The sequence below is a fragment of the Neopsephotus bourkii genome, unplaced genomic scaffold (genome assembly GCF_033783945.1).
Source record: "Neopsephotus bourkii isolate Nb327-2 ecotype Australia unplaced genomic scaffold, CSIRO-AGI_Nbou_v1 NB_855, whole genome shotgun sequence".
NCBI lineage: Eukaryota > Metazoa > Chordata > Aves > Psittaciformes > Psittacidae > Neopsephotus > Neopsephotus bourkii.
The window spans coordinates 1,547,016-1,560,022 of NW_026901351.1; the positions used below are offsets into that span (position 1 = coordinate 1,547,016).

At 37.3% G+C, this 13,007-nt stretch overlaps 1 protein-coding gene across 1 annotated transcript; it reads left to right on the forward strand.

Annotated features, from left to right (window-relative positions):
- Window positions 1-1,058: 1,058 nt before the first annotated feature.
- AGR3 (anterior gradient 3, protein disulphide isomerase family member) lies at window positions 1,059-8,280 on the forward strand. The gene is made up of 7 exons (XM_061356492.1): window positions 1,059-1,512; window positions 3,623-3,686; window positions 4,958-5,010; window positions 5,654-5,730; window positions 6,021-6,084; window positions 7,118-7,201; window positions 8,146-8,280. Exons 1-7 carry the CDS (start codon window positions 1,407-1,409, stop codon window positions 8,193-8,195), a joined length of 498 nt encoding a protein of 165 aa, XP_061212476.1. The 5' UTR covers window positions 1,059-1,406; the 3' UTR covers window positions 8,196-8,280.
- Window positions 8,281-13,007: the final 4,727 nt, after the last annotated feature.

Sequence of the window (13,007 nt, forward strand, 5' to 3'; positions counted from 1 at the left end):
TCTCTCCTTCAGAAACACTAGAAAACCTTTTTCTGATTAAATATCAATAATCTCCAAACATCAAATTAATGTGCATAATTAGTAAGCTCCAAAGTAGACTGCTTTCTAAAACTAAATCAACAGTAGCTAACTTGAACAAGTCTAAGGACATATGTCCTTAATAAGTACACCGCATCTTCTTTTGCCAGTGCCCAAGGCTGCAATTCCATACTGTATATCCCCTTTTAAATCAAGTTTGATTTTATATTTTTTCTTTTCTTTTTAGCAATCCAGGCACAAGTGCTTTGGGGAATTATTTTTCTGTTTAAGTCAAATCACTTTCTCAGTGGGTCATCCTGATAACTCCTAAAGTTCAGCCTCTGGAAAGTGGAATGTCCAGTGAGAACCGATGAGCCCACTGGATGGTGTCCTGGGTTACATGCATTATAATTTTTAACTTAGTTCAAACCATCAGATATCCACCTAATTATCAAATTTTTAATGCATAAAGATGATTGTGCCAGGCAGAAAGAAGACTTATAAAATAAAAAAATTTGGCTTTGCCATGCTTCTCTATAAGCATTGCTTTTGTTCTCTGACTTTTATCAAGACCAAAAGTTACTGAACTTCTGAATGATGATCTTTGTCATGAAGAGAACTAAATGTCTTCAGAATACTGAAACAGCTAGGAGTACAGATGGATGGTTTCCTTCAGCAGGAGTAGAGCTGAAAATAGAGTTTAAAAATGCCATGAAGACTGGGAAAAATTTTCAAGTTTTGATTGTGAGAAACAGCTCAAAATTACTTTGACATTTATTTATTTCACAGTCTTTAACATCCTGGTTTTTAGCCCAGTCCAGGCTGAAAAAAGATGGCAATTTCAGCATTATGGAGGGATTGCCCAATTTAAAATGTATTAGACCTGAGGCAAATATTTGCCAATTTTCCTATTTTATTAAGGAGGGTGTCATGAGACATCTTTTGACCAAAAACTGTATCCATAAAAAACTATCCATGAAAAGATCACATGACTTTACATGTCACTAAAATAAAAAAACCTAACAGAACAACTAGTAGCACTGTCTTGAAATTGTCATGATCCAGTATTACAATTACTGTACTATTTCATAAGAATCAAAAGCTGGGTGGCCAGAAGTGAACTGAAATGAACTTTGTGCCCTTGATCACACCATAGTAAGAACTGTCCAATGCAGACTAATTTTGACATCTGAAAGCAGTGTTGCACGATAAAATAAGGCACTTCCATTTTGCACTTTTCTCACAGAGAAATAACCCAAACTGTCTCTGTAGTATAGATTGTTAGGATACCACTAACACATTGATTTACACTGCTCCAGGTGATAAATCCATTAGACTAAAGCTGTTGCTTTGTTTTCCAGTCTCCCTGCTTCATTGAAAGGGAAATAATGCTCCATTCAACACTGGCCTTGTCCCTCCTGCTAATTGCAGTCTCTTCTAACCTTGCAATGGCAATCAAGAAGGAAAAAAGAGCACCTCAGACACTGTCAAGAGGTATTGTATTATCTACTGTGTATAGTTAGCTCCTATCTTACCATATAGGTCAACAAATACTTTTACTTAGAATGGAAGTGGAAGCACATATATATTTACTGACACGTGTTTCTCTAGTGTTAAGTGACACTCTAGGTAGTGCATCTTTTTATTCCATGTCATTTCACTCTGTCAGTTTGCTCTTAAGGGTATGGCTGAGGGCCTCATAATTTATATAATTCACAGTGACCTAGTAGGAGCAAAAAACCTAAACAAAGTTTCCCAAATAAGGATGAACTTGTAGGAAAAATGGTGAAAAAATATTCATCCATACACCATTTAAAAGATATTTTATTATGGCAACTTATTAACTACCGAAACACAGCTTCATAACTTCAGTTGCTATGGAACAATTTTTTCTACAGACCCATTTTTATATACAAAACAACACTCTGAGCCACTACTGGGTTTTTCTCAGTGACTTTTTTCTCTTGCTTTTCGTCAAAGTCACAGTCACGCTTTGCAATGAATAATTCATTTCCTTGCTGTGCATAACTTTCAACCTGGGTGCTAACTAAAGACCCTATTTTAAGTTATTTATGTCTGATCAACCATTAGAAATACAAGCAGAGAGAGAGGTTACTGAGATCTTTTCCTCTTCCTCATCTTCTTTGGGCCTATTCACCCCCCAAAATCTCCAGCTCCTTTTCTGCCCCCTTCTGCATGCTATGCAAAGCCTGCAGAACACACAGCTCGTATTTGAGGTCATAGGAAGATTGGCAAAATCACACCTACCACAGAAATCCTGAGACTAATTGCTCAGGGAGCACTTGACAAAATCATGCAGCACCTGGACTAACCAAACTGAAACTGCAAATCATTTCTCCTAAGAAGTATCCCTGGGGAAAGGTTATTATCATCTAGTATCTATGCCTATCTTGCATAGATCAGAATCTATTTTTCCCACTCTGGTTACATTCATAAAAAGATAACAGAATACCTTCAATTCTGGTAACTTTGAAAACAATAGTCACAGAAAGCAAGTACCGGTTTTAATCCTGATTCAGGCCTTTTGGGGTGCCTTGAGTGCTTTACCTGTAATTTTCACAGATCAAAGGGGAATACTCACATGTGCTGCAAAATGACTCTTCCTGACTCCTCTATGAAGTTACCTATGTCATCAGTTGACTTCAGCCAGGCTGGGAACACACTGACCAACATGCCAGAATCCCACCATTAACTGGACAGATCAGTAATCGAAATTACTCTCCTGAAAGAAAAGATGACCTAGTCATGTAACAAGCAATTGTCCCTTGAGATCTGCATAACCTAGCACTGTCCAGAGATCACAGAAGAAATACTACCATAACTTGGTCCAGATCCAGAAGCTGTTCTACAACCCCCTTGAGGACCATCATGAATGGAGCAATACTGCCCAGGAGGCAGGAATCCACCACAAAGGGGTTGGTGTCATTGACATCTGAAGGCATGAAACCAACTGGACAATTTGCTTCTTGATATCAGCATATCACCAGCTATGGATGAACTATGAAGCTGATGATTCATTAGGGTTTTTGTTTCAGTGGACATTTTTATTTAAGGACTTTAAAAAAAAAATAAATCATGCAATTAAATTAAATATTTGTAAATTGAAATTCATTACTTTGGAGCTAAGTTTATAACCCAAGACTGTTCTAACAACATTCATATTAAAGTTGATCTTATTTGAGCTGTCATATTTCATTCTTTTCTCTTTTATAAGCCAACTTTCTCTTTAAGCCCCAGGGTCTACATGAAATATGGAGCTGACAACAAAGATATAAAGGATTTGGGTGCTGATTTAGGGATATCTGCGTATTTAAAAGGTATCTGACAGGTTTGCCAAAGGACTTGAATTGGATACTCAATCAGCTGAGGGGTTTTTTGGAGGGGTTTGGTTGTTTGGAGTTTTTAAATCTTCCAATGCACCTATCAAGATATGTAGAATAAGCATATCCATCATGTTCAGGAAACTTTGACTACAAAAAAAAAACAAATCCCACTTGTGTACTACTATTGATAAATATTAAAAAAGTAACTTGTTATGAGTTACTTGCCTGGCCACAAGTTAATCTTTTTGTTACATTTCTAGGATGGGGAGATGAAATTACCTGGGTACAAACTTACGAAGAAGGGCTTTATCAAGCGAAAAAAAGGTAAGTGATTAAAACCAGTTTGAAAGACAAAGATGTTAATCGGTCATGCCTGAAAATACTATAATGAAACAGAACAAAAAACACCATGACAGCTGAGCTGCAGACCACCACCCAGTTAAATAAAACATATTTTGTCTCTATAAGTGAAAGCCATAGTAGGGGTCTTATGGCTCTGAAGCAACATCATAAGCCAATAGTTTAATGATATCATTTCTTTTTCACAAGAGCAGTGTTGTCATTTGAATAAGCAATGATAAACAGGTATTATAATTTGAAAAATACAACTGTTGTGGTTTGTTGCTTTTTTTTAATATTATGTACGTCTGATGACTTCCTTAATATTAACATCTGGAAATCAGTTACATTTGCTCTTGCATGGTGATCTACTGCCTCTCATGTTTTCCCCAACACTTTATTAGTTAGCATAGGAGCATGATGTACTCACAGATTCCCACCATCTTGGTAGAAATTGAAGTTTTACTCTGAATCTTCTCTGAATTAATGTAATTATTTAAACGTCTCTTGCAGTTTGTTTTAGATAATAATGTTGTTAAATTGAAGGCAACTTATTTTTAAAATAAAAGTCAATTAATTTCATGTAACATGAAAATGGCTAGGAATTGAATAATTATTGACAGTGATAGCAGATCAAGATTAATAACTGATATGCTGAACAATAACAGTAGTTTAAAAAAATACAGGGGAAAATGCACAGAACTAATTAATGCTTTGGCATCCAAAAAATATAAAGTTTTTGATACTTTACCAAAATATTTACAGAAGACATAATTTACTGTATATCTGTTCAAGGAACCTTAAAAACCATGGAATTTTCATGGAAGTATTTGATGGTAAACACAATGTTATAAAAATTATTTTACTCCAGCTCATACAGATTATTTTTATTTTCTTAATTATGGAAAATTCATATCTAAGCAATATTAAATACTTCTTCAGTCTGATTATATACAAACTGAGAATGAAATTATGGTGGCTCTGTTGTTTCTTTCTTCTAGAATCTCTTACTTTAGAAAGCCTATTTAGATATGAAAACTCTCTCTATTTCTTTCTTTTATGAAGGAGTTATGTCCTTTTCCGTTTCTCAAAAATGTCTGTAATTGTTTACAGAATATCTGTAAAAAAGCCACGGTTTTACTGTGGGTTAACATAAAATTAAATGTAATTTGCCTTTTCTAGTCTGCTCATAAAGTCACCCATTTGTATATATTTGTCAAATTATCTAACTACATATTTTATTATTATTAATAAAGTAACAAGCCACTGATGGTAATTCATCATTTGGAAGACTGTCAGTACTGCCAAGGTAATTTTGATTTTTTTAAGTGTAAAAATTATGTGAATACTTTCATGAGAAACTGCACCTACCTATATACTTACCATGCACTTATTGAAAACTATTTAAAGAGGTAAATAAAAATGTGTTTGAAAAGCTAAGAATTTATTACTGTTATTTGCAAAACTCCACTATGAAGCTATCCAAAAAATAATGTGAAAAATACTCAGGGCTGCTGTCCTGCTATCCCTAATGCTGCACTCAGCAATTTAGAGTAAGATGCACAGATTTGCTACTGACTCGTTGGAACAGATTTAATGTTGTTTGGCTCTCCTGAGCTAGTAACTAAAGAAGGACACAAGGACAGGGCTGCTGAAATAGATCTAGTAAGAATTTTCTGAGAAGAATGCACTTTTGTCCAGCTGAGACATGGTATCCATTGAGATGACAGCCCTCACAAATAACAGAAGAAAGCTTCCATTTTCATAGCTGGGAGGTTATACTGACATGGGTCAAAAAAACAAAAATCAGTGGTGGAGCACTTAAGTGTCTCTCCAGGAATGTGAACCAGTGGGAACAGGAAAAATGTGTCCAGTTTCTGGCCAATGTGGTGCCTAAATGCAAATGGAAAGGCAGTTTCAGATGAACTTCAAACTGATCATGTCTTTTCTAGCACTGAAGAAAGCTTTTGCAGAAAATGAAGAGATACAGGAAATGGCTCAAAATAACTTTGTTATGCTGAATCTCATGGTATGAAGGGTTTGGGGCTGTTTCACTGGGGTTCTTTTTTTGGTCTTTTTCTTTTTTTTTTTCTTTTTTTTTTCGTGTTTTCTCATTCATTGTGCTTCTTCATGTTATTGTAGCTAAATACCTCTGGCATTTCAGCTACATGCAAGTACAGGCATTTGTGCATGTGTATCCACACACAAGTAGTACTTTCATTTTAGTTTTGTCCTCTGATAGAAGACTATTCACACATGGTAATATTTTGGCAAAATCTACAGAAATATTTTAATAACTAGCTTTAATTTCTCTGCCAGCATGAAACCACAGATAAAAACCTGTCACCTGATGGACAATACGTGCCTCGAATCATGTTCATAGGTATGTACAATATTTATGTAACTTCAAAGGTGTGATACCTGAATCTATACCAGTGTCCTCCTTTTGAAACATCAAAATAATTCATTTTACAATAAGAAAATAGCATGAGATTTATCATTACCATGGCATTAGTCTGGAACTTAGCAGATCTGAGTTCAGTTCTCCCTATCATAGGCTCCAACTCATGTAAACTTCCTCAGATTACAGATACTTTAGGAGGGTACCTAACTTGTGCTTGGGGGCAAGATGCTTAAATATCTGCTAGCATAGGGGCTTTTGCTCTCTGTGCCTCTTGCTAGTGCTGTTGTAAGACAAAGTTTACTGAGAACAGTCCAATATCTGACTGAATGTAGCTATCCACAGTATGGACATTACCACAGAGCAAGTCAATGGTCAGTGACATCTAAGAAGTGATTTATCCCATCATAAAGCAGACTTCTGGAACAGATAGAATGAATCATGCTGCAGAGCTCCCGTTCCTTTTCACTGGCTGTACAAGGAGCCTAGAGTGACAAGATCTGTGGTGGCATCCAAAGTTAGATGAAATGAAGCCCACGCTCAGACAAAAAGCAATGTAGTAACAGCAGTCTGTTGATTAAGAAAAAGCTTGGAAGGGGAACTGGGAAAATAGATGTCCACAACAACTTGTTTCCATGATGGGAACATTAAGAATCACAAGAGTTTCATCCTGAAGGCTCTAGGTAGGTCATGCAAATATTGCATTAGGTATGCATGACCCTCACTGTGTGTGCATCTGATCAAATCAGCCTCTCCTGATGTAACCTTAGAACTTGTAAAACAGGATATTTTTCTTTAATTATGGGTGAAATGCATCTGTAATCTGTCACTTTAAAATATCTGCATAATATAAAAGTGAACATTAGCTTTTGTCTGGATTTCTTCAAATAAAAAATAGTTGGTTGGAACAGAGAGTAAAGGCATAATTACCTCATTGATGAAAGCAGAACACACAGGCATCATCTTCACCTGTTGTGGGAATGGAAAGCAGTGTTTAATACAATTACTTTTTCAGACCCATCTCTCACAGTAAGAGCTGATCTCACAGGAAGATACTCCAACCGACTTTACACTTATGAGCCACAAGACATACCAATCTGTAAGTGTCCCCTCTGTTGTGTTACTCTGCATTTCACACTTCAAGCATCCAGGTACACCACATCCAATTATTTTTGCTTGAGAATACATTAAGATCTCAAAGTAATTAATAAAGACTGTGTGTGAACATTTGCAATAGAATCATAGAACAGTTAGGGTTGGAAAGGACCTTAAGATCATCTAGTTCCAACCCCCTGTGTGGGCAGGGACACCTCACACTAGACCATGACACCCAAGGCTCTGTCCAGCCTGGCCTTGAACACTGTCAGGGATGGAGCATTTACCACTTCTTTGGGCAACCTGTTTCAGTGTCTCATCACCCTAAATAAATTATAATAGTCTAACCTGTTTAGCAAAACACTTAAACACAGCTATTGTCCCACTGAATTTATTGAGACTGCTCAGGTGAGACAAAGATCATGGGTGAGAACTTTCAGGATCAAGATCTGAGTAATTTGCTGGAGAATGGTGAAAGTCACTATACTCAAAGGTAACCAACAGCACAATGTGAACAGTCAGTGGTGGGAGGGAATCAGTAAAGAAATGCTGGAGATTGCCTGGGTGTCACCTAACACCTATATTTCAGAAAGGAATGTGATTTTTCAGGTTGAGCTAGCCTTTACTCTATACCGTCTATCTGTCACCAGTGTAGTATCTCACCACAAATATGCACGTCACATCTGATTACCAGACTTGCCGTTGAGAAATGAAGGAGTTGAAAGGAGTGTTGTCAAATCCCTTTAAGTTAAACATTTTGATACATGAAACTTCTACCTTCTGTTTCAGTATCAATGCCAGAAGTGTCACAATAGAAAACTCTAATATTTAATGTGTGACCATGAATTAACTGCAGTGTGAACAATTTCCTAATCAAAGAAGGTGGGTTTTCTAATAGTACAAATTCACTTTATGTACATTTTTACAGTTCTTATTTTTTTCTTTCAGTAATAGAGAACATGAAGAAAGCACTACGTCTCATTCAGACAGAACTATAGTCAGCAACAGTAAAATGACCATAGCCTCTATGAGATGAAGCTGCACCTCTCTGTCTCTCCTAGCATTTTGAACTCTTAACAAGCAGCACTGATCTATCAGATTTAATGAGAAATTTGTATGTACTATTTGAAGAACAAACATAGAAAGACTATAATGCCCATTTGGAAAACAAGGGGAGAAATCTATGAAACACTTTGAAATTAGTTACCTGAATAACTGAAAGTGATGGTTTAATGTACAGCACCTTTGAGTTGTATTTTTATCAAGCCAACTATGGCTTTCTTAAATCAGCTATGACTTCTGACCAAGATTTATAACCAGTGTTTTTGGCGCCATTTTGCAATTTTTTGTATAGGTTAATAGGTGCATCTTGTCTCATAATTTTTATTTTTGACAAGAAGCTTGTTAGTCATTAGTCTACCTCTGTTTTGTGCATTTATTTCTCCTTAAAGCAAAAGCAACTTTGCTGGCAAAGCAGAGAGGAAGGCTCTTCCTATCCGTTTTTGAACAGTTTATACAGAAATAAACCAGGGATCTGGGCTTAGCTTCCTTCTGTTTAATTCTTTAACTGTCATTCCAATATGTTTAGAACAGAACAGATAGTTCACACTGAGAATGTGGTCTCAGTGAGGTGATAATCATCAAATAGCAACTACAGGGTTTGCTATGATAAAGATACAGTGAAGTAAGAGAGATGGAAGGAGATAGTCCCAGAACTCCACTCCTGAGTCTAAGTTATGCTTGTAAAGTCTGGCACAGGAAAAATGAGCAGGATTGTCCTTGTTATTTTCATTTAAATGGCAGCTGAATCATCCCAGGTCATCCTTTATTTTTCTGTAGCATTCTAACCCAGACGTCAAGGTGGCAGCTTGTATATACAAAGTCTACACAAAATTTCCCCAGGATCACAATATGCAAGGGCAGATATCTATTTTAAGTAAAAAACTGAAGTCAGTTGAAATAGTTTTTTATCCCAGCAATGTACTTTTTCATTAGAGCAAGATAGTAAGTGATTCGTGTGCAGTAAGAGCACAAACATGCAAAGCTATGTTTGTGGTACTTGCCATTTTTTATGAGGTTGCCTGTATACAAATATAAAAGATGAAGAAAAGATCTTTGCAGAACAGCTTTGTTGATTTAAAATACCTGGTATTAATTTGTCATGATTGAGTTACAGTGCACCTACGTATGACTTCATAATTGTGTAAAATTTGGATATAAGCATATATTCCAACAGAATGGTGATAAATGTCCTGTACATCAAGAGGAAAAAAAAAATAAAAAATCTGTATTAGTCATTAACAATATACTGTCTTCATAATCAGTTAAATGATTTTTTTTAACCTCTTGGAAAACACTAGAAACATTAAACTGGTAATCACATTCCTTCGACTTGTGTTTGACTCTACTCCTTTATTTCTGTGTCTTTTGATCTGATCTATCTGATCACCCTATTTGATTTAGCAACATTTCCCGGTCTGGGCATACCCTCTTTCAAGCATGCCAGAGATGTTCAGGAGAAAAGGATGTGAGCCAGCTGACAGAGGCAACACAGGATAGCCAATGGCAACACTTTTACAAAGTAGGGTCGAGTGAAGATTTACTGCTAAGGAAAGCACAACACATAATAGCTTTGGAAATGCTTCAGTATGGTGGATTCAAAATATTACCAAAAAAGAGTAAGGGGAAAATGGTGGGTCTTTGCTGTCATATTGCAGGGAATTTTTTTCCTTCCATATATTCACTTTCAACATCAGCCCAGATCACAGGAGACATTGGCTTGAAACAGCCTCTGCTCTAACTCAGGCAGGAAATCAAATGTGGGATAGTTACAGCATCAGTCAAAGCCTGCTTCACCTACTTAAGATGCAGAAGACTGAGGCTGCATGTGCTAGATCGATAGTTGAGAGAAGGCTGAGCTTGTGGAAGTATTTGCATGGCTATGCTTTAATTGCAGTGTGGAACAAAAACTTCCCATTTTGTATCTGGAAATCGGCCACAAAACAAAACTGTTGTCCTCCCTTTAGCTCTAGTAACTAAGTCTTTGTTCAAGGTGTTCTTGTTTCCTTGCCTGCTACTACAATTCTATTAATTGCAAAGATGACAGCATCTGCCTGCCAGATTACCCTAGTCTGTCCAGATACTTGATAGCTTTCAAAGGTTTTGATAGCTTTGACAAACCATTCATCCAATAACCACTTTCTAGAAATGTCATGGGCATGTAGATTCCTCTGTGTCATATAAGAACTGTTTGCAAAGTGAGTAAAGGAGGTTTCACCCTTTTATTTCCCTTCTCAAATCTCTATGGGTACCAGGCTGAACTCTGTCCTTGGCATAGCTTTGAGGAATCGGACTAAATATTTGTGATTCTTAAAGATTCAGATCCAGACCTTTTGGTGGAGCTAGATACTCAGGTAAAAAACACCCTGCATGTTGCACACGTATTTTCCATTTGCAGCTTAGTTCAACATTCATTCTTAATTTTAGTGCTGCTACTATATTTCTTCATTCTCCCCTTCAAAGATTATTTTGCTAGGTAATATCTTGCCTGATGGAACAGAAACTCACACCTCTGACTAAAGTCTCATTGCTCTGGAATAAGATAATACATCTGTAGCCTGTACAATGACAGCCACAGCATGATTCTTCCCCCTTTTTTTCTCTAAAATGAATGGCATAAGGCACTACTCCTTTTATTCCCTTCTTGCCATACAGCTTTATTCACAAGATTAGTGGGCAGATTTTTATTCACACTCTTTACTTCCCTCTCTTAAGAAAGAGTGGGAAACTGTTCCTTTTGTACCTTGGCTAACTGAAACTAAACAAAGCAGATTTTTTTGACCTCCATTGTTTGAGTTAGTATTGAAAGAAAAGAGTAAGACTGAAAATGTTAGTATGAGAGCAGAAGTTGTTTTACACAGAATAAATTCAGTCACAATATAAATTCAGTCAGGCCAATAGCTGAAAAAGCCTACATGTGTAGAATGTGTGCTTTTACAGAATTCATAACCTGTATAATGTATGGATGCTGATATTAACATGAGCATAATATAGCATCACCTGTGGAAGCCGATTTTTTCCATAAGAGTTCTGCCTTTGCTATGGACACATTCTGGGAAACCAAATTTACTGCCACTGTTCACACATCCATACCTACTTTACTGTCTGGACTTACCTGTTGTAATCAGACCAAGGGTAGTCAAACAAACGTGGACTTAACGTCAGTGAGGTGAGGCACAGGAATCTGAGAACTGACAGAACAGGATCCTCCCCCATGTATCCGTCTCAGCAGAGAAGGGTGTTGGCTTTTCTAGGCAGATGGCTGATGTATTAGTCTGCAGAGCTAAAACATTTTCCCATGTGCAAATATTTGTGCTTGACTGGAACAAAAGAAAAGCCACGATACCTTTATGTACCATGGAGCTGAGTGACTGTGAGACACCTCAGCACTTAAAATACGAAAAGCTGATATACTTTGGATTGTTTCATGTGCTACACATGTTCTTACCAAAGGCTGACACGAAGAATTTTCCAGATGCTGAGGTGTTCTCCACAGGAATGGCCAAGTCACGGGTCTGCTTCCTTCTGTTTCTTCCTTTGTTCAAATGGATGCACAGATACACAGTATGAGTCAGGTGGAAACAAAAAGTTGCCATGACAATTTAAAAGTCCAAATCATGGATCAGAAGGGCATGAATATTTATTCTTCCACCAGAAAATCTCCAGACTAAAATCTATATATTTATACCTTTTCCTAGCTGTTCGACATGCTCATGCTATTCATCACTTGCCGTCTTGTGTGGCTACTGGGTATTGTAAAGTAACTGACCCACTAGTCACTACAAGCAGATCTATTTTAGCAGCCTATTTTCTTTTAGGAGGTATTGGATATTTGCTGATCCCTTCAGAATAAAAGAAGACACACAAAAACAACAGCTTCCCCTATTTCTGCATATTAAGGAGTCCAAATACAGCAGTCATCCTTTATGTCACATTGCCATATCAAGCAATTTGAAAATTCCCCTGTGATTCCAACTCCACTGCTCTTAAGTAGATGTTCATCAAGTCCTTTGTACATGTCTAAGTGTAACCTGTGTGAGAAAGAGAAAAAATACCACATGTAACAATTTTTCAAGGCACAGTGCTCATGACATAACACTCCTCAGGTAGTTTTTTGGTGCTTAATTTGGTTATTGCTTCAGGAACGAGCCTTCAGAATGACCTACTGTGTCTTCTGTTACCTTTTTGGGCACACTTAGGATCACTTGTTACTGCTTTGCACTCCCTGGTTGCACATCCCCAAGTGACTGTTGGTAAAAGGGTGGCACACATGAAACCATGCTGCTATTTAGCACTCGGCCAGCTGGAGAGAGCTGAGTCCATGGACATACAAACCTTTGGCTTCACTGCTTACATTCACACACAGGGAAGAGGACAATGACTGCCTGGAGAAGAAGCTACACCCTAGGGTGGGGTGTGCTTTACAGGATGGGGAGAAAAGGCCTGATCTGCCAAGTTATTTATTGCTTCAAGCCTGCAAGCAGGTGGGGCCATGATTTTATACAGCTCTTGAGCATTTGTACCATAGCACAGTGTGGTATCTACTATATTAACAACACCAAGTAAGACTACTGGCAACACCCCAAGGCTGCCTTTCCTGACCAAACTGTATTGACTGTATTGACAGCTGGTGAGCTGAACTTTTACATCCCCAGGTACAGCTACAGGGCATCTCTAGAGCATGAACGACCAGATAGTTTAAACATTAGTTAATGCTACTGTCCACAGGCAGGTATGCTGCCTGAAGGTTG